This window comes from Oreochromis niloticus, linkage group LG16 (assembly GCF_001858045.2).
Source record: "Oreochromis niloticus isolate F11D_XX linkage group LG16, O_niloticus_UMD_NMBU, whole genome shotgun sequence".
NCBI lineage: Eukaryota > Metazoa > Chordata > Actinopteri > Cichliformes > Cichlidae > Oreochromis > Oreochromis niloticus.
In genome coordinates this window covers 24,856,380-24,881,985 of record NC_031987.2, presented here as the reverse complement: position 1 = coordinate 24,881,985, position 25,606 = coordinate 24,856,380, and the positions used below count along the sequence as shown (strand labels likewise).

The following is a 25,606-nucleotide window of genomic DNA, read 5'->3' as shown; positions in this document are numbered from 1 at the left end:
CTTTCCAGGAGAGTGGCACGGTTGCCCCTACATTGGTCTTCCTTGGTCTCTTGTGCTCTGAGGATCTCTGGATGTCTGGAGTCTTGATCTCCTCCATACCTGCTTCATGCCCTGGAGGACGGGGCTGTGGCTCCCCACACCCTCTAGCAGATCATTACATGAAGGAACCTTTTGAATACAAGCACACTCACGCTCACAGGTGTACACACGGGTGATCACACACACAAACTACACCCTTTTTGGCTCCTACCTCAAAGCACACTGTGCACTGTCGATCCTAGCTGCTGCACAATAATATTCAATATTTACTGTTATATTTACATAGATTATCGCAATGATGTTTTCTTATTATATTGCTCTCTTTTTTTGCTTGTTTTCTCGTTTTTCTTTCTCAACAGGTTATTCAGGTGATTGATATATGTATTTTTTGTCTGTTTGTTTTGTTTTTTTGTTTTGTTTTTTTGCCCTTCATCATGTTTTGTTGGTTTTTGTTTTTTGCCCTTTATCGCCATCCCTCTTTCCCGCTGTTTTTCTTTCCTTGCCTCTCTTTCTTTCTCACTTTTCTTTCCCCCAGTCATGTCTGTCCCGTGTGGAGCAAGTGAAAATAAAATAAAATAAACAATAAAAACAAAAGTCAATCAAATAGACCAATATGGCAAGGCCGGCATGGTCCGTTTGGTAAAGTAAATCCATTGGGCATCTCTCTTGGCCTTTAGACAATAATTCTGATGGCAAAAGAACCAAACAGGACAGGCAGGAAAAAAGAAAAAAACAAAGATAAATAGCTGAATGAAAAAGAAGAGCATGTGCAAAAAGGATATAGCTATAGCAGTAAACAGTGTGTTAAGTGGATGAGTTGTACAAGGAGATGGCCACAGGCACGAATGATTCCTGTGTCGTTCAGTGGTGCTTTGTGGTAATCTCAGTGTCTCACTGAACGTCCTCCTCTGACTGACCAGCATGTCATGGAGTGGGTGGGAGGCAATGTTCCCTCTAATTTTTCATGTGTCTGTGCGAACACACAAACTCCCTGAGCGGTCCGTTGGACCACTGTGAGCAACAGCAGACGTGTGCACTGTGGTTTATTAAAATAATCAATTTACAGCATTTACATTTATGTTAGACTATTTTTAATTAAGTGCTTTAGCCCACTTACAATGAAAATGAAAAAAATCTTGTTCATGACCTGTGTAGTATGTTAACACTATTGGAAGTAAAAATAACTTGAACTCCAATTTTGAAAACACAACTTTATTTTTAATTAATTAATTAATTTAATATAAAACTCTGACTTGTATTATGAGTATGAGTCTGTGGTCTGGGAGAGAGTCCTGTAACTCTCTTGTCTGCAAAATACAGTATATAATGACCAATGTTGGGCAATTAATTATATAGTTACTTCTTCAAAAAAAAAATAGAGTTTTGCAAAAAACAAAGTTTTTTGCAGCTGTTTACCTAAAAATGCAGCCAAGGCGGGTTTTTTAAAAAAAACATTTCAAAATATTTACAGAACAATCAGCTGTTCTGCATCAAATTTGATGCCACACAAATTATTTGTGCCACTCCAAAAAATAATTTCTGTCCACTATGAGATAAAGGAGAACAACAGCCTGATACCTCTGTCAGTGCGCCCCAGGGTGGCTGTGGCTACAACGTAGCTTGCCATCACCAGTGTGTGAATGTGTGTGTGAATGGGTGAATGACTGGATATGTAAAGCGCTTTGGGGTCCCTAGGGACTAGAAAGGCGCTATATAAATACAGGCCATTTACCATTTACCATTTACCTGCAGGCCTGACAACAGGAGATGTATCACTCCTGTAACACCTGTAACATTCAGCAGCCGCCTCATTGTTCTGACACACACAACAAAACTATTGATTACACTACACACTAAGTACACAAGATTTGCGCTAAATGTCTCAAATCTCTCACATCTCAAAACACCGCCGTCACTCCAAAAACTTCCTCCCGTTTCTTAACATCTAAATGCCATGTTGTCTTATCATTTTTTGATTGGTTCCTTGTACATTTTTCAATCAATAGGAAAGGGTGGGGTTTTTTGGTTTCGTTTTTGCTCACAGGCGGAGAGCGCTTCGAGCGGTTTCCTTATAAAATGCCGTTTTTACCGTTTCTTCCAGCAGTAAATATAAACAACGATCGTATTCAGGAAGAAAACCAAACATTGCAGATATTTTTTATCATAACTCTGGTTTTACGTGGCCTATCAACACAATTTAAAAACTGGTTCACAAAGTTCACACTTTTTCCGTCAATTGTTCCGTCTGTCCTGCTCAGATCTCCAATGGTTGTACACGTTGTCATTAACGTGGCTTCACTCCTCATCAGCCACGCTGCTTTGCTAGCTAAAACACCGGTGTAGGCACATAAGGACGCTGTCATAGCCTGTCAACGACGTTGATTGGCTGCATATATATGAATGTGAATCGCGTGATTGGCTGGATTATGGGATAAGGTGGCATCGTTCTAATCCCATACGGGTGCAGCCAGTCACTTACTGACTAACACTGCAAAACAGAATTGTTAAAGTTTTAATTTTAATTTCAATTCAGGTTAGATTTTTTTGTGCGCAACGCAGATTTTTTGTGTGCAGAGACCGTGCCAGCAGTGCGCAATTGAGGGAACATTGGTGGGAGGTATTATCCAACATTGTCTTTATCCTGGACAACATTCACCGCTCTGACAGGGAGTCCAGTGCTGGTGGTGCTGCTGGTGTAAATGATGGTAAATGGACTTATTCTTATATAGCACTTTTCTACTCTCCTGGAGCACTCAAAGCACTTTACAACATGCCTCATTCACCCACATAGTATATCAATTAACGGGAGATCAAAACAGCAGCCATCACAGCAATGATGATTAGATAAGCAACAACAACAGCAGCTGCCAGTCCAAAGTGTCCTCTGCTGACTCCACCCTCCTCCTCTCTGTCTGCTGTGTGTCCTTGTGGTGGACCTGCAGATTAGATGTGAGATGTCAGCTGTCAGGCAGGTCATGCCTTATACTACTAATGTGTATTATAAAATCCCTTTCTGAAGTAAAAGAGGATTCACCATAAAAACAATTTAATAAACATCAAACAGCAATCAATGTCTCAGAAAGTCAGTGGCATTAAAGACTGATGCTCAGCATCAATCAACACCATCTGTTTATCTTTCATAAATGTGTTCACAAGCTTTGAGTTGATATTTTGAGATTGTGGATTGCAAAAGGAGACAAGCACCAAATAAATAAAGACCTGATGTTTCTATCAAAACTTTTTATCACAAAACTACCCTCTACTGACTCACCTGGAGGAACAACACTCAGGGTGATGGTACTAATCCTGTGCTTTGTGCCTTTCCTGAAGATGCGACACTCGTATGTTCCAGTGTCATTAATCGTCACATTCTTCAGATTCAAAGACACGTCTCCATCCTTCATCTGTCTGCTCTGCAGATCCACCCGGTTCTTAAAAGATGGATGCTGGTTGTCTGGAACAAAAACCTCATCTCTGTACAAAATGACATATTCTTGCTTCAGGTCAGCTCTGCTCCACTGCACAGCCAAGACCTGCTCATTATTAGCTGGAACTTGACATGGCAGCGAGATGTCCTGCCCAGACTCAGCTGTGATGGTTGTCTGGCCTAAAAGGGGAAACACAAATATACAGAACAGAAGTAAAAATACAGAACAAGTCATTCAAAATATAAGACTTGTTGGCGATTGAGCGGGGATTAATTAACATCAATTTAACACGGGGGGGCTAGGAGGAGGAATTGGCCGTCCGACTGGGGTCTGGAATGTGGGGCCTCCCTGCTGCTGCGGAGTCGGGGCGGTCTGCTTCTCCCCACCGCAGGGAAAAGGGTAACACCACCTGGGTCTGGGCGCAGTTTCCCCCTCCAGGGGCAAGGGTACCTAGACCCGGGGCTTAGAGTACGCTTGGGGAGTGTGATTGTGTGTACAGTGTCTCTCTATGTTTGTCTCCACGTTGGGTGAGTGCTGAGTAATTGTATATGTGAGCATGAGGGTGGGAATAGATGTTTGTATCTGTGTGTGCCTGTTTGTCTGTGTCTATATGTCAGGTTGGGTATCAGACGCCACCTCTCTGGGGACATCTCAGGCCCTCCAAGGCTTGGAGGCCTATCTCCCCCCACCACTTCCCCTGCCGGTGGCGGACGCCCTCAGACATCGGTGCGTTGGTGGTTCTTTGTGTCCAGGGGTGGGCGCCCAGGTACCCACCGGCTCACTCCTTGGTGGCTGCTTATCGGGGCCTGGAGCCTGGGGCTCGCTCGGGCCACTTTGGGGTGGGGTGCCCGCGGCCTCTCGGCCCGGGGCTCGGTCACTCAGGCACAGCTGGCTGCCGGCGGAGCTCACGGGCACGTCACTGCAACCCCCCTGGCTTCTCCTCCGCGGCTGCTGAGTGACCCCTCATCTGGGACTCTCCTCAGCTCTTTCTGGGATAGTGGCGCGGCTGCCCCTCTGTTGGTCTTCCTTGGTCTCTTGTGTTCTGGGGGCCTCTGGATGTCTGGAATTTTGATCTCCTCCATACCTGCGTCATGCCCTGGAGGACGGGGCAGTGGCCCCCCACACCCTCTAGCAGATCATTACATGAAGGAACCTTTTAAAAACAAGCGCGTTCATGCTCACAGGTGCACACACGGGTGATCACACACACAAACTACACCCTTTTTGGCTCCTACCTCAAAGCACACTGTGCACTGTCGATCTCACGTGCTGCACAATAATGTTTAATGTCTAGTATTTACTGTCATATTCCCATATATCATTGTGATCTTGTTTATTACTCTCGTTTTCTTCTGCTTGCTTTCTTTTTCTCTTTCTCAACAGGTGATCCAGGTGATCGATATATGTATTTTTTGTCTGCTTATTCTGTTGGTTTTTGTTTTTTGCCCTTTTTCCCCGTCCCTCTTCTCAGTTTTTTTCTTTCCCTCTTTCTTTCTCGCCTTTCTTTCCACCAGTCAAGTCTGTCCCGTATTCAGCAAGTGAAAATAAAATAAACAATAAAAGGTGAATCAGATGGACCATTACGGCAAGGCTGGGATGGTCCATTTGGTAAAGTAAATCCGTTGGGCATCTTTCTGTGCCTTTAGACAATAATTCTGATGGCAAAAGAACCAAACGGGACAGGTTAAAAAAACAAAAAAAAACATCAATTTAACACTGCGACCCACCGGTACAGGGGTAGAGTTGCCAGGAACGCTCCACACTATGCGGTAAGCCGCGCAGCAAAACAGGGTTCCTGCCGTGATGAGGCTTGGCTATCCATGCTTTCAGGTGACAGCCTGGGTGTTAAACACAGTTGGTTGTTGGGATTAATCCAGCTCCGACAAGTCTTAGGCGAATCTTAGCGGTAGCAACCTACGAATAAAGGCCCCGAAGGTCCACCTCTTCCCGAAGACAACGGAGCAGGACAAGAAGGCCGGCTCTCGTCCCCCACTTCCTCCGATGGGGCCTCTGAGGCAAAAATGATCTGACCTGCAAGAATGGAGGTAAACCAGGTGCTGCGTGACATTCTAACCGCGGTGGGAAAACAGCCTCGTTTCGTTGACTCTGAAAGTTATCCATAGCAGATTTTATCGCCAGCAACGCATGATGATCATAAATCCGAAGGGAGATGACGCCAGAAAAAACTGTCACAAAAAGACTTGCAGGAAGGAACTAAGAATGTTGAACGGTTTATAAAGGTTTTAGAGTAATAAGCTCGTCTTTAAGCGATGTCTATTTCAGGGATGTATTTGTTGTATTTGAGCAGGACAACACAAAACCACATACTGCAGCTATTACAACAGCATGAGTTTGTTGGAGAAGCATCTGGGTGCAGAGATGGCCTGCCTGCAGTCCAGCGCATTGTGTTGTGCATCCTGATTGGCTGTAGACCATTGTCAATAAATCTCGTGCCGTGTCTCCTGTACAGTAAAGAATGCTTTCAGCTTGTGCGTTCTAATTCACATAAATCTTCGATCACCAGCAGTGTGACTCTGAAGTGCTGTACTGCACGTTTTCTCCCCAACAAACACAACAATGTCGACGAAACGTTTTGCAACCGCGGGTGCCTTTAGTTTCATTCTATAATACTGGACTTATTTTTCTACAAAGGTTTGAAAAATAAGTCCAAGAGAGAAAAGTGTGAAAATGTTCATGTATAAAGTGTGTATTGAGCGGTTTTACAGCCTTAAAACATCTATAGAAATTGTAAAAAATAAAGTTGGCTACTTCGCAGATTTCACCTAAAAAAAAGACATACTATTACTTCTACTTTTGGTTAGAAAAAAAGTAAAAATTTGGCTCATTAGACTTTTAAGAAAACTTGATTCAATCTAATTTAACACTGAGTGGATGTTTATTCACTGAGCAGTTTCCTACTGTTTTTTTTTTTTTAACTCAATACATTGGCTCAGCTTGACTCATTTTTTAATGTTATGGTTTGTAGAAGGTTTACCGGCCTCAATAGACTTTTTTTTTACACTTACAGTTTTGAGGTAAATGTTGCTAATACATCTGCAAACATTGTGTCAGTCTTTCTGCTTTATTTTTTTTTTCCGAAAAATGTAACACTGCTCAAATAAACAACTGGGTAGATGAAACATCTGACTTCATGTGACGATGTGACACAGGAAGTGAGGTAGTTTTTGAAATTATCACTCGCAATGTCTGAAATTTAATGCAACTACTTGATTTGACATTAATGGACAGCAGAGATGTCCTTCAGTGTGGTGTACTTGATAAATGTAGTTACTGAAGTGTCAGTATTTAATATTTCCTCAACCCTTTACTTTCTGTTTGGGTCAAATTTGACCTTTTCTGACATTTTACAGCAGTCTGAACAACACATCACCTCCACCCTCAAATCTCCATGGGCATTCACTAAAGTCACACACTACTTACAAGATACTTTTTTCTCACTTACAAATCCCTCAGTTCTTGTCAGACCTGCTGCACCCACACCAGAAATGAAGCCCAACTATCATGTTTTACAGTCCTGTGGTCTCAGCCTCAGATACTTATCAAATCACACAGAGCTCATGTAAAAACAAACAAACAAACAAATGAACAAAAGATTTTCTCCTTAATTTCTGTCAAACAATGATGTATGAAACGTTTCCGGCTGTTAGTATCATGGTTGCTAGGCAACCTGGGGATGGAGGTTAGACCGTCCCATTTCACAAGCACACTTCCGGCCTTCTCGGTCTTTGAGGACATGGCCCACGTAGATCGCGAAGGCCACATGCTCCAAGGCTGCAGACCCTGAATTGGGATAAAGGCATAATCTCATAAAGGTAACTTCTTACTACAGCAAGTCCGTTGACTTGTTTAACAATTAAAGGTAATAAACGCAGCGGAACTGTTTGTACAAAAGCTTTCATACCAATTTGTAACAGATACCTGAAGATCTGTGTGTAGATTGCTGTAACTTTGAAAGAGGACATAGCTTGTAGCTACTTTCAGCTGCTCAAAAATAAAACTAATTATGTTTAGTTAGTCATCAGTCTCAGTTAATGTGAACTTTTTTCCTTCTTAGCTGATGCGCATGTTCTCTTGTTATCCAAAAATAATCAAAGCACTTCAAATATCAACACAACAGCTTTAACTTTTTCTTTGCAAGTTTTGTTCAAACTTGAATCTGGACTCTCACTTTGAGCGGAAGTGAAGTGCGACCCATCAGCACTGCAGCTGTACTGCAAACATTTCAGTTTATTCAGGATTCTTTTGCTGTGCTGGTTATTCTGATGTCACATTCACTGAGCTGCAGATTGATGCTTTAACACTTTCAAGCCTCCAGGTGGCAGCAGAGCAGCTTGAGTTACAACCAGGATCATCGTAGAAGACACAAATATTCAAACATCATCAACATAAAATCTGTCACACACTATCTAGACGTCTTTTTTTAACTGAGGAAGAGGAAAAAAAGATGATTTGTTCTGTTTCTGTTACTGCAGATAAACAGAGAGAGTGCAGGAGAAAGTTTAATCGTGCAGAGTATGTATCATTACAGGTCACCTCAGCGTGAACATAAAGCAGCTGACACAGAGTGGATTCAGATCTCATGAAGTTCATGAACTTTCAGTAAAATGAAATTTTAAAATGAAACACAAAATTAAATACAAATCAAAGAATTTATTTTGCGGTTTCAATACAAAAGCGAAATGTCTCTAAATGATCTTTATATAGTCAGAGGTCGGTCACTGTGTTGTGTAAAGATATTCTTTGTTTGTCAGTTGTAGCAATTCTCAAGTCAGCATGAAACTTTCATAATCACAGTTTCTTAATGTGGTAAGAACCTTATGGCTCCAGCTTTTTAGTTTTCTAATCACTAAACCTCATTTTCAGTTTTACAGCAGTGAGCAGCGTGTGTGAGATCTGCCACTGAAATTAAAACTTTATTTTCTTTGTATGTTTTCATTTCAGGTGTTGAGGAAGATTTTCAAGGTTTTCGCTCTCTCTTTTTCTTTTCTGTCCCCTGTTCTTGTCTGCTGTGGTTGTAATAACTCAAAATAAAAAAAAATCCTAATAAAGTTTTAATAAATTATAACTATCAAGTGGACCATTGTAGCAAATTGTATGCCATAAAATGCCATAATGGTCCACTTGGGAATGTAAACCATTGGGCATTTTTAGCCTTCAGCAATCCTTAATGCTACACTTTCGGAAAGGACAGGAAAAAATTTATTAATTAAATAATACATTTAAATTAAGAAAATTCACACAATTCCAAGAAAAATAGCACTAAAAATACAAATTCCAGCCTTTTTCCGTCCACTGCTGTTACCTGAGCATCATCAGTTGGCTTGTTTGAGGTGAGCATAATGAAAACATGTTGCTTCTGTCTCATGTGTTCAGTAACTTCCTGTATTAATATGAGGACGTTAAGACTAAGGTTCTGTTCAGTTTTCTACTTGCAGAGCTGATACAGCTCCTTTAATCCACATCAACCTTCAAACAAATCTGTTTTTACCTTTAACATAAACCTGTGTGGAGGTTTGAATTCATGTTTAGCCACTGAGTATTTTTTGTTTTTAAATCTAATGCCACATCACCAATATGCAAACCACGGACTGGATCTGCACCCAGATCTATTACCGATCACTCTGTGGACCTTTTCTCATATTTATGGTTCTTATTCCCATATATTTTAATCTGGCCGAAAACACAGATCAGTCGTGTGCATTATAAGTCATGCTGGTCACCCAATCAAATTATTTACACAGAGCATGTAAGAACAGAAACTGCGAAAGTTCAAAGAAGGCAGGGAAACAAAGGGCTGAAGCTCAGATGTTCACTATGGGAAATGTAGTTAAAGAAGAAAAGGAGAAACTCAAACTACACATTTTAAAAGCTCAGTTTTTTTTCATTAATAAAAAATGTTTGCTATTTAACTCAGCAACTTGAAATGTATCCTGAGTTAAAGTCTTTTCAGCTTCAAGGCCAGCGGCACATCTTCAGAAATCATTTTATCATTAAAACTGTGCCTTTTTAATCCTGAGGTCTGGATCATCATTGGTGATGACTTCTGACACAGAATCAGTCATTTCTGTTTCATGGAAAATCTCATTTACTTCATTATTGCTTTTTTTTGTAAGATCCAAACAAAGTCTAAACCTATTTTTAGCATAAAAAAAAACAGTTTTAAAGGTTAATGTTATCTAGACAAATGGCTTCTCTGCAGACAACTTGTTGAGTGCTTTTTTCTTTTTCTATTTTTTCCCCCTCTAAATACTGTAAAATTGCTCAACTGAAACAGAGAATTTCTTTTAGTTTGGATTACTTGAAAAATGTACTAAAATGAATTGATGTTGCAAGAATGTAAATATCAGTGTTTAAAGTTTCTTTAAAAAAAAGAAACTTTAACATTTCAGACCAGTAGCTTCCTGATTAGGAGGCAAAGCTAGTTTTTTGCTTCTTATGATTTTAAGGAGCAGCACAAACAAAAGAAATGCAGGAAGAACAATGATGGCGATGATGATGGCAGTAACTCCAGCAAACATGAGGACAGGCGGATTTCCAGCCTGTTGCATGTCATACATGTTTCCACTTCCATCTTCTCTCTCCACGATGTGTCTCTCCAGCATATTTTCATGTGTTTCACCTGCAGAAGAAAAATCAGCTGTCAGAGAAGAAGCCTTCACACACCGAAGACGCAGTGAACCAAGAGCTGTGTGTGTGTGTGTGTGTGTGTGTGTGTGTGTGTGTGTGTGTGCAGGTAAAAGTTCATAAAAAGCAGTTTGCGAAAGGTTTAGTAAAGTGTGGAAACATTTAAATGAGATTTTTAAGTTAGATAAATTCTTGGCTGCTGACGGTCCACAGACACACTGTTAGCCTCTGTGTTAACAGCATGCTACGACTTCACATTTCATACTCAAACTAGAAGTGAGCAGTGGGACTGTGGATGAATTTAAACTTATTCATTATGTATATTTTAACGTGATAAGTGGAGAACATTTTAACTGACTTGTAAATGAGACAATGTCATTTTTTGTGGGTGACAAACTCACCTGTGACTGTGAGGTTGATGAAGTGACTGATCTCAGTGTGAACTCTTTTACTTCTCACAGGGTTCCTTACGGCTACGTGACACTTATAAATCCCAGTGTCATTAAATGTGACGTTCTTCAGGATCACAGAAACGTCTCCATCCTTCATCTCCGGGTCCCTCAGCTTCACTCGGCCATGAAAAGATGGATGTTGGTAGTTTTCATAGAAGCGTTTGTTCCTGTAGAAGTAGACGTAGCCGTCTGTGTTCAGGTCAGGTCTGCTCCACTTCAGCACTGAGATCCTTTCATCTGTGATAATCTGACACTGGAGAGTGACGTCATCTCCAAGCTTCGCCTGCAAACCCAGCTGTAGCGCTGAAGACAAAAATCATCAGTTTTTATCTCTGCTTAATGCGTCTATGTTTATTATTATTATTTCATTTTTATCTCTGTTTAATGCATGGAACTGATGTTAAAACTGCACATTTGACATTTGCATCTGCTGTGCTGATCCCTAAAGGGAGCAGCCAAAAGAAGAAGTGTGATAGAAATTTAAAAATGTTATCTTGAGGTGCATTAACTCCTTCAAACCAGCAAGATATACACAAACACTTTGATGAATCAATGATTATTATAACCACGGTCACCATATCAGGCTTCCAGTATATGGCAAAATAATTTAATGATATTAAAGTCTAATAAGAGAAAAAGACGTGACAAATTAACATGCTTATTATTGTGCGATCTACTGTACAATATAAAGCGCCTTGAGGCAACTTTTGTTGTGATTTGGCGCTATGTAAATAAAATTCAATTGAATTGAATTGAATTTAATGAGTCAGTTCATGTGATCATACACAATGAACATTACTGGAAATTATAGGATTTCTTACTGTCTGTTGGAGGCAAACATCCTCCAGCCAACACTTAAACCTTTACAAACAAAACCATTAACTGGGCACTAATTAACTTCCCATGTGGATTAAATGGAGCTCAGCTAGCATAAACATTGTTCACTTTACTCATGAGTTTTTGGTTTGAGAAGAAATTTTAAAAATGTAAGTTCGTTTGACTAACCTGCAGAAATAGATGCTAGAGGCAAAAACAGGAGCAATCTTACAGCAGCCATCTGTGAGCGGAGGGTGGAGAGAGGAGTAGCAGCAGCCTGATAGTGAGACAGAGAGGAAAGCCTACATCAACACCAAGCCTTTTATATAGCGGGGGACTGGTCCTAATCTTATCGCAGAAACTGCAGCTGCCACAACACGAATTAGAAATGTTCATTTAACATTTTAGGATATGTATAACCAATCATTTTAACCTTAGAACACTATCACTGGGGCATTTTCACCCGAGCAAATATATTCACACGATTTTCAATATGTTGCATTTGTCTGAGTGTCATGGGTCCTTGCGTAGCTTCAGCACTGTCTTTGATGTCTTTGAAAGCTGTTTCCCCAAAGCCCGCTTTTTCCTACAGGCATCTGTTTGGGTGATTTTCACCCAGCAATAGTGATAGAGGGTAAAGTAGGTTTTGAGTGGATTCCACTGAGTGTATAAAATCAGGCGATCTTGACGCATTTCAAGGGTGAACACATTAAGGCTCACCATATTTACTGTCCCTCGTCAACTACAGTTGTCATCCTGTCGCAGGCTTAGCGTCTAGCTAATGAGTAAGACACAGGTCAGTTTGTTTAACTTGCGTCTTCTATGGCATGATCAACTCAGAGTCCTGACCTGTAGTGTGCTCGACATCCCTACCACTGGCACTCTTGCAGGTAAGTCAGGACCAGTGGCAGCAGAAAGCAGTAGTCCCTTAGTGAGGTGTGCTAATGCCCTGCAGGCTAGGATGGGAAGTGTGTCCACACCATTACTACCCTGCGTGTACTGACTGCATGTAAGGAATAGGTAGTAAGAGTGTTATCCTTTTTTAGTGCAGTGGTTATGAATAAATATCACAAAGTGGTGATTTATGAAGTGGTCATTTTTACCCACTCAAAAATATTTTTTGTTTCTCTCTCCTTCAGCTGTTCGCGTGTTGAGGAGACTGTGTTTTCCCCAGGGAAGTCTCAAATGTCCCAGGAATGGGTGGACTAAAGACCAACTTTCCAGTGTCATTATTATTTTGTTTAGGAATTTTTTGTTCTTGAATTCCAAATTTTTCAGTAATTTTGAAGATTTTTTTTTTTTTTGTTTAGGGTCCTTCCATAACACTTTTTTTTTTCATTTTGTTAGACATGGCACAGTTGAAAATAACAGAAGACCACTTTAATTTGTCATGTGTTGTCATATTTTGATATATTTTGATGATAAGTGCTTTTTTGGGGGTATATTATATCACATAAAAATCACCCGGCGTTAGTGATAGTGTTACTATTTATAGCGATAGTGTTCTAGGGTTAAATCAGTGACACCTGGGCCTGTTTCACATAGATCCAGGGACAGGGGAAAGTCATTTCCACGTTTCCTTCAGCCAGCGTTAGGGCTGGGCCATATCATACCATTCACGGTAATACCAGTATAATGTTAGGCAGTGATACGAAAATGAAATTTTGCTATAGAATATGGGTAAAACACGCATGCCCAGTGCCTTTGTTTTTATACACACATGGCGGAAAAAGCATGGCGTGATGGAGAATGAGAAGGGCGAAAGCGGATCATTGAATGAAACGGATGAACCAGAATTGGTTTGTAAAAATGGTGCAACTTCAGTGGTGTGGAACTGGTTTGGTTTTGGTCCTGTCAGATAACCACCGAAGCACAACTTTTGGTAGAACATGCAAGCGGGCTGTTTTTCGGAAAATAAGGCACAATTAAAATCCTTTAATTTTCTGAAAAATCGAAAGAGCACCTTATAATCCGGTGTGCCTTATGTATGAATTCTGGTTGTGCTTTACTGAAATCGAGCCAATTTTATGTGGTACACGGCGCTCAAAAATCTGTCAAAAATGTTTTAGTATGGCTTTGGTAAGCTACGAAACCGCACTGCTTGATGGATTGTCGGAGCATTACGGCTACCGTAGTCAGGAGTTGGGGAGTGATGCATACTGTGCTTTAACTTAATATTACCGTATTGTGTGTGTGTGTGTATAACTTCTTTTGGTTACATGGTTATGTTCAGGATATGTCAGCCCATTTCTATTGGAAATGCCTTTTGGTTAAACTGTCAGCAAGGAATTTCCATTTACAGCTTTAATGCACATAAAAAAAACAGCTGCTTGTTTAAGTGAAAATACATTGATGGGGTTTTTTGCATTAATAAATTTGTGGAGTTGTAAAGTATTTTGTCTCACGTCAATTATATGGTCAGTTATATCGTTATTGCAAATTTTCAAATATATATTGTGAAAACATTTTTGGCCATATTGCCCTGCCTAAACCCACTGAACTGAGCTGTGTCCCAATTCAGCGACCGCACGCTTCGGGGTACGTGCAGTTCGCGTGCTATTATATGTACGAGAAGTGCGGAAGTGAGAGGCTTTTGAAATGGGACGTCTCGCGCTGCTCAGGTTGCCTAGCAACCATGATACTAACCGCGAGAAACGTTCCATACAGCATTGTTTGACAGAAATGAAGGAGAAAAAAAATGTTTTTTTGTTCATTCATTTTTTTATGACATCACTTTGATTAGTTGAGTATCTGAGGCTGAGACCACGAGACTGTAAAACATGATAGTTGGGCTTTATGTCTGTACTGAACAGTCATTTTAAGATTAGTTAGTAAATAACAATTAGGTTATGTTGTTCATGAGACTAAAGTCATCTCGCTTTGGTAATGTAAATATAATATGGCCAATATTAAAGTTATTATTGTATTAATCATAATTACAGCAGTGAACTTGAACTTTGTGTCAAAGATTCAAGTTGCAGTTCTTTGTATTTCCTATCACCTCAAATCTTCACTCACAGACAAGTATCTTTTACAGAGTATATATAGATGTATTATATATAAGAGACAAATATTGTTCGTTTAATATGTTGGCATTACTAAATTTGGCTCAATGCTTACATATATGTGGAAAAAGAAAATGTACAAGCTGTGATAACTGTCTGATAGAATGAAGAGTAGACTGATATATTAAATATTCCTTTATTGGGTGAGAAACTCAGACCATGTCATAACTGCTTTAAGTCATACAGAATAGATATCAGAGCCTTAAACAGGCTGACTTCTGCTAAATGGGTCAAACTGGGCAGAAAGTAAACAAACACATAACATCCTTATAGAATATGATGTAACACTATAGATCAACTTACCTCAGAATATATAAAGCATATAAACAATTACAGCAATATGATGCAACAAACACAGCAGTGCTACTAATCCAAAATACTCAAAGCTTCATAGAACTGAAACAAACATTTATTTTTAGCTCCATTCTGCTGCTGATACATACTTTAGGTTTCTGAATATTAAACTTGTTGCTGCCTTTCATAGTGTGTAACTTGAAGGCCCTGAGTACTTTCTCCCACACTGAAAACACTGGGATGATAACATTATTTGAACATTACCTAATAAGACTGATTCAGGACAGATAATTAGTTATTTTAAACTTTCCTAGCAGTCCTTCACAAACAGGGAACAGTCTGTCTATTCTCTCCATCTGTCAGCTGCTGCTGGCTCTTCCTCCTCCTCTTCCTCACACACTGCTGAGTTTGTCCTGGTGGATCATCAGGGGTGCAAAGCCTCACAGATGATGTGCAGCAGTGGGTCCCTCAGTCTGTCCTCACTCTGGACACTTGCAGTTGTCACACATGGAAATCAAATGTGTGATAAGCTGCAGGATTCAAACACAAGTGTAACTTATAAATACATGTTCATACTTTTATTCCACAATCAGAGAGAAAGAAACAGAGAGAGAGTGCAGGACAGACAGACAGGTGACAGTCTCAGGTGTACACACTGCTACAAAACAGCACAAGAGAAGGAGGATTTAGTGTTTGTGTTATTACGAGTGCTAAACAAGAAGAGTTCCAGATGGTCCAGTGGACACATGTGTGACTCCTGTGATTAAAGCATCTTTCTTTCAGCTTAACGAGTGAACCGTCAGCTCGTTCAAACACACGTTAAAGTCCGTTTGGCTCGACACCACCGAACAGAGGCAGCAATATAACATAGCTAACATTAACAGTGCAGTGAATCCTGCTTGTGCCGTCATATTCAGGACTGCAAACCGAGCAGCATCACTGACTTTCAGCTTGTTGTGTTTGTGGATATATGACTGACTTTAATTATCCATAAAATCATCACATTCTCTGTAAGATTAAGGTCAATTATTGGATGGCGTATATTTTAAAGTAAAGGCTTTAAAACCAAGTTAATACAAACATCACTAACGTCACATAACTTTGCCGACATGTGGCCAACAGTAATGTTATAATGTTCTTCATTATTAAACATTCGCACATAAATAAGTGACATCATATTCAGTACTTACTTTTGAAACGTCTTGATGCATTCTCAATCATTCAGGAAAGTAAATCTCCAAAAGTTGAATCTGTTCATCTGGACATAGCGTTTTGTGGGAGAAACGTTTCGTCACTCATCCAAGTGACTTCTTCAGTCTCAGCTGACTGCAGGTTTCCCCAAACCTTATAAACAGTACATTTGCATAATGACTGAAACCAGCCCACTGAAGCAACAATGGGCTGTGAGGTCAGTTCCTTAATCATAATTATGCAAATTCTCATGACCATTGATCAACAATCACTGACCAAAACCCACTGATCAATGGCCATGAGTACCATTCACAGAGAGTTGGGGAATGGCTGCAATCACAGCGTTGTAAGATGGCGAAAGATGTACCCTTAGGCCCCCTCCTCGATTCAGAGATGGTCTTTCCCTTTTCACGTAAATGGCCTCCTTGACTCCGCGCTCAAACCAGCGTTCCTCCCTGTCCAGGATGTGTACATCCTCATCGTTGAAAGAGTGTCCACTGGCCTGTAGGTGTAAATAGACTGCAGAGTCCTGGCCTGATGAGGTAGCTCTTCTGTGTTGTGCCATCCTCTTAGCCAGAGGTTGTTTGGTTTCCCCGATGTATAAATCCTGGCAATCCTCCTGCACTTAACAGCGTACACTATGTTACTCTGTTTGTGTCGGGGGACCCGATCCTTGGGGTGGAGCAATTTTTGGCGCAGCGTGTTTTGGGGTTTAAAAGCCACAGAGGCCCGGTGTTTAGAAAAAATGCGTCTCAACTGCTCCGATACTCCTGACACATATGGGATCACTACAGGTTTTCGGTTGGGCAGCAGTTGTCCTTCTCTCCTGGATCGGCTGGAGCCTTTCCCGCTTTGACAAAAGTCCAGCTGGGATAACCACATTTGCTCAGGGCCTTCTTGATGTGATGTTCTTCTGCATCCCTGGCCACTGTGTCTGTGGGGATGGTGTTCTTAATGTGTTGTAGCGTCTTAATAGCTGTGTGGCTGGGCCGCGCTATGAATTCTGGGATATGGTGGGCCACGAAGGACACACCTGACCCATCCTTCAAATTCAGGGAAATGAAGGACGCATTTGAAGGAGTCGACGAATTGGGACAGCCTTCATCACCTGGCTGTGATGTAATCGGCCTTCAAATGCGGCCTCTGAAGGATGCAGCCGACGTTTTGGGACACAGCTTATCATCAGGTTCCTGCAGCACTAAGCTCTCGTGTTATTTACGACATTCGTGTTCATATGCTTCTTCAGCTGATCTCTGACGTCTCAACAGTAGGTTATGCACAGAGAGAAAGGAAAAGAAAACGAGTGATTTTCATGTGAGTGCGCACAGACAGACGCGGAAAGCCTGCACAGGAAGTTTTTAACCTCCTATCAGCGAATCTGATGGAACTTTCAGGTTTTATGAAGCCAGCAAACTAATAAGAAAACAAACCGCTCCAGAGTTTCTCCACCCTCCATGTCAGTTACTGCTTATCTGCAGTGACAGCTGGCAGACCACGCGATCTGTTTAAAGCCATGTTTACATGATAAATATGAAGAAAGCTCTTGTGTGACACTGCTGGAGTCAAAACAGGTTAACACTCACCTGCAGAGATGACCAGATGTACCAGCAGCCATTTCCGCCTCATTGTTCTGCTGATCCGACTCTTCAAAGTTTGCTAAATATCCCAGTTTAAACTATGATGGGATTAAAATTCAGCTTGCAAATAAAGCTGAGATGTCCAAGTGGGTAACAGTCACGTTTGTTTTCAGCAGCTCGATCCAATTGTGTCCAGGAGAAGGAGAAAATAAATAATAATATAATGAGGCCGGGGTCATAAACATGAGCGTAAATATGACGACAAAAACAAAAAGCATGTGTTTCAGAGCTGATCAACAACAAAACTGAATCAACCATTAGTCATTAAAACATTATAGAAGCTGTTTAATAGAGACACACGCTGCTTTACTTTATATCTACCTGCCCATCTCTATTTGATGATTTCATATTTCAGTATTTCTCTTTGATCTCTCGTCCTCCTCTGCCTCACACTGAGGACATGTCTGTAAAAGTTTGAAACTGAGTGTTTAGAGCAGTCTGAAGTTTTGAGTTGCAGGGATTTCCTACTCTAACATCATTGTTTAGTGTGACAGTCTAACCCCAGAACAGGATGTACATGACAGGAAATATGAAGCAGATTTACTTTACATCTCTGCACCGTCCTCGGCCACACAGTGATCATCCTGCATTGGTTTAAAAAGTAATAACAACTAAAAGAATTAAACCTGTTTTATTGTTTGAGGGCATTAAAGAGCAGAGCGATGGTTGAAACTGAATATTTCTAAGGACTAAGGTTCAGTGATGACTGTGGAAGTGGGCAAGGAGTTAAAAAATGTCTGAAAGCATCTCTAAATATACTCTGAGTGCATTTGATTTATGTAGAGACAATTCAGTTGATTATTAATCATGTGATCATGTTTTCCTGCCACTGAAAAATAACATAGATCTTACAGTGTCTCAGATTGCTCTGCTCATGAGCACCTGGGAGTTTCTAACACATGGCTGGCTGAAAGATGAAATCCATTGTTGATGTGATGGAGAGAGAAACTGTCTGTGAAGTTTCCTGTAATAATCACAACAAAACAAACAGGTGCACCATGTGCAGACTGTAGTGACTGTAACCTGCTGAAAAAGTACAAGACTTCTTTTTTTCTGCATTTTCTTAACAGATTTAACATTTTTCCTGTAAAAAACAAAAAAAACCCTTTTTTCTTAAATTTTATTAAGACAAAAACTGAAATGTAACCTATCGTCCTTCAGGGAGGAAGTAACGACACTCCCTCTGTGTTAGTTGTGCTGTAAAGATTATTGAGATAGTCTTTCCACCGAATCGTTGTTTGAAAGTTCTCATAATCAATTAGAAGATGATCCTTTGATCATCCCTGTCTCCCATATGGAGCCTTTAAAGTTCATCCAGCGTGCACTATTTGACATTTTTGTTTTAGTAAGATATCAGAAACAGATCAAACATCCAGAGCACCAAAGTGTTTCTGTGTCTCTGTGTGATCAGCGTTCAGTTTGTGCAGTTCATTGAAACCATTGTGATTTGCAGAATAAAGAAATTAAGGAGACAGACAGAAGTAAACAAAAAGCAAAAATGTATTCACATTGTTGGAAATTTCCCAGAACACCAAGAGTCTGTGGGCAAAGGTAAACACACAGGCAAATAGATGCTGTGAGAGAATGATGAAAGGAAAGTGAAAATAACAAAAATGACATAATGAAACAAAACACACTGAATGCTGGGGGAAAACACCATGATGCAAATACAAACAGCAACCTCTCAAATAGATTTCAAAAGTACGAAAAGCTCAAGACAAAGAAGCTTTCAAACTGAGAACATGAAGTCTGAGTGAAAGCGACCAGAAAACCCCCCAAAATGATGCAAAACTTAGCAGCAACTCAGTGCCTTGAAGTTGTCATGAAACAACAGCAACAGTAAAATAACCACAGAAACTTAAACAAAAAGAAAAAGAAAAAGAGTCCCAACTATAACTATAAAAATACAGAAAATAAAACTCAGATGCTCACAGGTTATGCTGGGAAATACAAGTAACTGTGAACAATGACACAGCCCATGATATTGATACTGACAACATGAATCTAGTTACAGGAACAATAACGCCAAAACAAACAAAAAAATAAAGATGTTATTGTTAGAATTTGTCACTTTGAGTGGGTATAAAATTGATTTGGTTGCAGTTTTAAATTTGTTTTTGTGCCCTGAAGATTTCACGTGGATATCTTCTGCACTTCAGGGGAAAAATGCTGGAGAAACAGGGTGAATTAATACTACAAAGAAACTTTGTGCAGTTTTGGTAAATATACTAAAGTTATGGTGCAAAAAAAAAAAAAATCAGCTGATTCTGAAGAGGTCAGGCGGGAACTAGAAACACAGACGCCGCTCCTCCTCAGAAGAGAGCACATCGCCCACAGAACTGATCCCACCTGTCCTCCCTCTCTGTGGATTGCTATCACACACAATTATAGCGTGCTGTACCAGAAACTCCTCGACGTTTCAGACCAGCTGCTGGTTATCTGCCTCCGTGGGCTCCTGTTTCTTTCTTTTAAATCTCCACATTGCCACAAATCCAGCTGTAGTAACAATGACAGCGGACGCAGCAGATGCAGACACAGCAGGAACAACCATCTGATCAGTCCTAGTCTCCACTTCTACCACCTCCTCCATGTTTTCATCTCCTGTTTTCACCAGTTTAATGTTTTCATGCGTTTCACCTGCAGAAAAAAAACATCAGCTGTCAGCGGAAAATCTGTCAGAAACCAAAGCAGCAGCAAACCTACAGGTGCACAAAACCAAGACACTGGGTGTTTAAGCTGCTGCGGTCACAGACTCTGCAGCCATAATCAGTGCTGATACCTCATGTTATTTTTGTGCATATCTTTTCTTACCTTCTCCACATATTGTACATTTCATCTCTGAACACATCTTAATTTAATTAACTGCACATACACGTGCAGAAAATTGCGTATTTTTATTCTGTATGTGTAACATTTGTTTAGTATGTTTTGCTTGTCTTTCTGTAGCACCGATGTGGGACAGTACTACAATTTCAATATACTATTGTACAAAACATGACTGTGCAATGAAAGTAAAGAGCCAGCTCTACAGCAGCTTTAGCTCCTCATCAGAAAAAAGCATATCTAGCATCTGTGCTAGCAGCATGCTATGCTACTGCCCTTCACATTCACACTGGAAGGAGTGAGCAGAGGAGACCATGGGAGGTACTCTTCATTTATTTGTCAAGTTGCAAGTGCAGAGACTGTGCAGTTCCTGTAGGTGCTGGGAGCCAACTGATTTTATTTTTAGTTTTCAGGTTTGTAAATGACGTGGGAGCTGAGCGTGAGCACCACAAACTCACCTGTGACTGTGAGGTTGATGAAGTGACTGATCTCAGTGTGAGCTCTTTTACTTCTCCCAGACTTCCTCACTGCTACGTGACACTCATACATCCCAGTGTCATTAAACGTGACGTTCTTCAGGATCAGAGAAACGTCTCCATCCTTCATCTCTGGGTCCCTCAGCTTTACTCGGCCATGAAAAGATGGATGTTGGTAGTTTTCATAGGAGCGTTTGTTCCTGTAGAAGTAGACATAGCCGTCTGTGTTCAGGTCAGCTCTGCTCCACTTCAGCACTGAGATTATTTCATCTGTGGTAATCTGACACTGGAGAGTGACGTCAGCTCCAAGCTTCACCTGAACATCCTGCTGCAGAGCTGAGGACAAGAACATAATCAGTAATCATGAGTTTAATTTCAGCCCTCTGATTTTTTTTAATTCATGAAGCTGCTGTTAAACATAACCTTTCACATTTTTAATGTTTCACACATCTCGGGTGTGAATGCATCATGATGGAAATGTTTTTAGGCAAGTAAGCGAACTGACTTCTTGTAAAACGTCTGCAGTTCTGGGAAAATAAAAGTTTCCATAAGACTAAGTGAAAAATTAAGTAAACTGTATGACTCAGGAGCTTTCTCAGCAATGACCTGACATATTCGTCTCTCACATCGCTGTGGAGGCATTTTGTCCTTCTGTTCTTTACAATGTTATTTCAGTTCAAAGCTAATTTCAGTTCATATTTCTAGCTTTGTAACAGTTTACAGGGGGGTGAATTTAAAAGAAAAAGACATAAAATTAGAAACATGGTTAATTAACAGGTGTTATAAGATGGCTGTGTGCAGCTTCTAGCTGCTGACTTAACCTCAGCTAACTGGAGATGCATGAATTAGACCTGTGGACCTTCTTTGTCCTGTTGGTGCATTTTTAATGTAATTATCTCATAATTGTTATTATTGCTGCTGTGCAGAGGAGACCATCCAAGCAATCTGTGCTCCAGGTTTTTTGAGTGACTTATTTGGATGTTAGCACATCAGCACATCCAAATACAGATCCTACAATATTCAACATGAACCCCAATAATCAGACGACCCCCTATGAGCAACCACTTGGTGACATTGGGAAGGAAAAACTCTCTTTTAACAGGAGAAAACATTCCGGTTGAGGGTGAGGGCAGGAAGACAGGATAAAAGACACGCTATTGAACAGACTGTGAGATGAATAATAACTCAGGATTAAATGCAGAGAGGTGTATAAACACATGCTGAGTGAAAAAGTAACACTGCACCAAACTCTGCAAAAAACAGGTGGTCCTCAGGTTATAGCAAACAGAAAAAAAGGGGGCACAAACCAGAGCGTGGTTCTCCTCTCTGAAGGGAAGTACCACTAATACCAAGTGAAACTGGGTTGAAACTGTTTTTTAGTATGAGAAAAAGGACAACATTTCCCTAAACCACCAAACAGATGGCCCTCTGTTTACCTCAACCTCAAAATAGGCAACCAGGTTTAAGAGAAAAAAAACCCTAAAAGGTCAGATGCTCATCTCTTCAGCACGTCTGTGTTCACAGCATCATTCAGATAAACTAGAATCCGAATTTACTGGCTCTTAGTTGTGGTCAATTCAATAAGATGACACAGATTCTTATGCCTACTACAGGGGACAGAAGATAAATAGTTTAGGTTGATAGTTTCTTTAAACCACAGCACTTAAATTATCTTAAAGAAAAATCGAAAAAATTGTCTTCTGTTTTGTTCAGATTTGGTGTCTCCACTTTGCTGCACATTAGGTTTGAGTTTCATTTATTTGCCAAAAAAAGACAATAAAACGCAACAAATTAAGTTTAAAAATTAATATGATTGTTTGTTTTTTTTACTTTGTGTAGTTCTATTAGAGCAGGGGTGGGCAACTCTAGGCCTCGAGAGCCGGTGTCCTGCAGGTTTTAGATCTCACCCTCGGTCATCACACCTGAATCAAATGATTAGTTCATTACCAGCCTCTGGAGAACTTCAAGACATGTTGAGGAGCTAATTTAGCCATTTAAATCAGCTGTGTTGGATCAAGGACACATCTAAAGCCTGCAGGACACCGGCCCCTGAGGCCTGGCGTTTGACACTCCTGTATTTGAGTAATGATTTGAAATATGCATGTCCAGACTAAGCATCAGTTTGTGTGAAAGTGATGCTTCCGCTACACCAGATTAATTTTAAAGCTTTCATAAAATTTTACAGATTTTAAGTGAAATAATATAAAATATCGTGTTAATTAAACAGTAGTAACGTTTAAAAATATAAAAATAAAAGCTTTTTTCACAAGCCAATAGAAATGTCGATGGGCCATTAAAACTTAGAGTCAGAGTAAAGGTAACTTTTTCTGCCTTAACAGTAAACAGTCTGTATTATGGCTGAATGTCAACCTAAAAACTAAAGGTTTCCACACCAGTTAACCATACTGGTGATTTTCCTCTGATCAAAAATCTCCCAAATCCTGGAAACGCCCCCTGCAAAAGGAGATCCCCATCCCGCAATGCGTAGTCTACAACATCCACTATCTCCCTATCAAACACAGCAGTGTATTGACTCAAGACTCTTCATCCAAGATCAATACAAAGCAATTCAGGAAAAGAGGAAGTCATATTCTGAGTTTTTTGACCACAAGCTCTGCTACTCCAAATAATACACAAAAATGAACATTTCACATGTTAAACAGATCACTCTGAATTATACTTATTAACCATTATTTAACCCTTATTACTCATAGGTTTCTTTTTAGTTCTGTGAGAATAAAAATACAAACAAATTCAGTTTCACTCACATGTAGATGCAGAAATTAGGGATGAAATCAGGAGGAACTTGAGAGAATCCATCTGTGTCCACAGCTTTGAGATACTGCAGAGGCTTCACCTACACTGAAAGATGTTGACAGGGAACAGAAACCTTTTATACACAGAGAAGAGAAACAGAAAGAGAGACAGAACACTGTATCATAAAACCTCATAAATCCCCCTGTAGCAACCACAGAAGTAAATAAATAAATAAAATGTTGCATTAATTTCAGCAGGAGTGAGTCATAAATATCCCCAATTCAAAACAAAGACAGTGAAGGGAAGGATGGAGTCAGTCAATCTAATAGTTTGCGAAACTGGGCAGACTGACTGAAAGAAAACTGTAACTGAATCAGAAGACAGAAGCAGACAACCTTTTCTCTAATTAATTATATGATAAATTATTATATAATTATAAAATAAATAACAATTAAAAGCAATATCTCACAATGTCCACAAGAGGTCTCTGTAGACCGTAAATCGGTATCCAAGGTTGCCAATAGTAAGACAGAGATGGCAAAACTATCCACAGTTATAGAGTAAATTAGTCCTTTTACCTATTCTCAGTACTGCTGGATTTGATTAATGCAGGAGAGTCACGGGGAGCTGGAGGCAACCTCAATAACCTCATCTCACAAACACATTACGTTTGTCATGTGGTTTTATAAAGGGTCCCTGCAAAGTTGCACATTGTGACACAAAAGCTGGTGGTGACGATAAACAAGACTCTAGAAATAAACATTTTTGAACTGAGACTTCATGTGCAGCCTTTCATGCCGTGTAAATAACCTTAACCTTGGTTTTCCCAAAAGAAATCACAAAACCTACCCTCTGCTGACTCACATGGAGAAACAACACTCAGGCTGATGGTTCTAATCATGTGGTTTGTTCCTCTCCTGAAGACGCGACACATCCTTCATCTGTCTGTCCTGCAGATCCATCCAGTTCTTAAAAGCTGGATGCTGGTTGTCTGGAACAAAAACCTCATCTCTGTACAAAAGCACATATTCTTGCTTCAGGTCAGCTCTGCTCCACTGAACAGCCAAGACCTGATTATTATTAGTTGGAGCTCCACATGGCAGCGAGATGTTCTGCCCAGACTCAGCTGTGATGTTTGTCTGGTCTAAAAGAGGAAACAACACAGAACAGAGACATTAAAAGAAACATTCAGCACAGCAGCCAATCAGAGTGGGGCGCTACAGAGAGAACTGAGCTCTGCTGAACTAAACCAGAGAGAGTAAAGACTCTGGTACACTGATGTTCTACAAACTGACCATCAGACCAGTTTATTGAAAAGAAACAGGACTAACATGCTACAGGTGAGAAGCTGCTGTACCATATTTACTGAACTGTTTACTTTATTTGAGCTATTCAGTGATATAATATATTGAGCTCATATGTTTTTCTGTCTTGGCTGTTGTAAACAGGCTGCATATCCACCCCTCTGACTCTACTACACTATTTTTATCCTTCACATCATCTTGAAACATTCTGCAGTGCAAACAACATTTAAAATAGACCTCCTCACTTTTACTTTCACTGCATGTCTGATGTTGTTCATTCTGTTCTGATTCAAATTTTCATTAAGCCCATAAGCACCACAGTTTCAGAGTGAAAAAACACCATTAACCAAATAAAAGGAATATGAAGGATTCAGAGCATCAAATTTATGCCCATGTGTATGAATCTGATCATCTACATCAGAATTCCCTACAAGGCTTAAGTTTACAGCTTCTTGTTTCAACTTGATAAAGGGCAGTAATGTGCCAGGGCTGCTGACTAATACAGGCCACAGTTAGAAAGATTGACTTTGACTGGATCTCTGTGAAAGTCATGATTACTCTGCAAATAAGCAAAAGAAACAAAAAGGTGCTCGTTGGAGAGCAGTCACGTGAAGTTTGACAGAGTGACACGACAGATGTTTAAAGCCAGTGTTTTTCTATATTTAGCTGAGGAAAGAAC

The 25,606-nt window shown here is 40.2% G+C and overlaps 2 protein-coding genes across 6 annotated transcripts; both read right to left on the bottom strand.

Annotated features, from left to right (window-relative positions):
* Positions 1–8,899: 8,899 nt before the first annotated feature.
* LOC109194889 (sodium channel subunit beta-3) lies at positions 8,900–11,725 on the bottom strand. Its single transcript, XM_019346224.2, has 3 exons — positions 11,570–11,725; positions 10,514–10,867; positions 8,900–10,107 (listed from the first exon to the last, which is right to left on the bottom strand). Exons 1-3 carry the CDS (start codon positions 11,619–11,621, stop codon positions 9,866–9,868), a joined length of 648 nt encoding a protein of 215 aa, XP_019201769.1. The 5' UTR covers positions 11,622–11,725; the 3' UTR covers positions 8,900–9,865.
* Positions 11,726–19,045: 7,320 nt separating this feature from the next.
* LOC112841650 (myelin-oligodendrocyte glycoprotein) lies at positions 19,046–25,309 on the bottom strand. Of its 5 annotated transcripts, none has more exons than XM_025903707.1 (4): positions 24,202–25,309; positions 23,635–23,756; positions 20,849–21,202; positions 19,046–20,204 (listed from the first exon to the last, which is right to left on the bottom strand). In XM_025903707.1, the coding sequence occupies exons 2-4, from the start codon at positions 23,684–23,686 to the stop codon at positions 19,987–19,989; spliced, it is 624 nt and encodes a 207-aa protein (XP_025759492.1). In that variant the 5' UTR covers positions 23,687–23,756; positions 24,202–25,309; the 3' UTR covers positions 19,046–19,986. The 5 variants fall into 5 exon arrangements, with proteins under 5 accessions (XP_025759492.1, XP_019201760.1, XP_025759493.1 ...); XM_019346215.2 differs by having other exon boundaries at positions 23,635–23,728; XM_025903708.1 differs by having other exon boundaries at positions 24,473–25,309.
* Between the last annotated feature and the right edge of the window lie 297 nt (positions 25,310–25,606).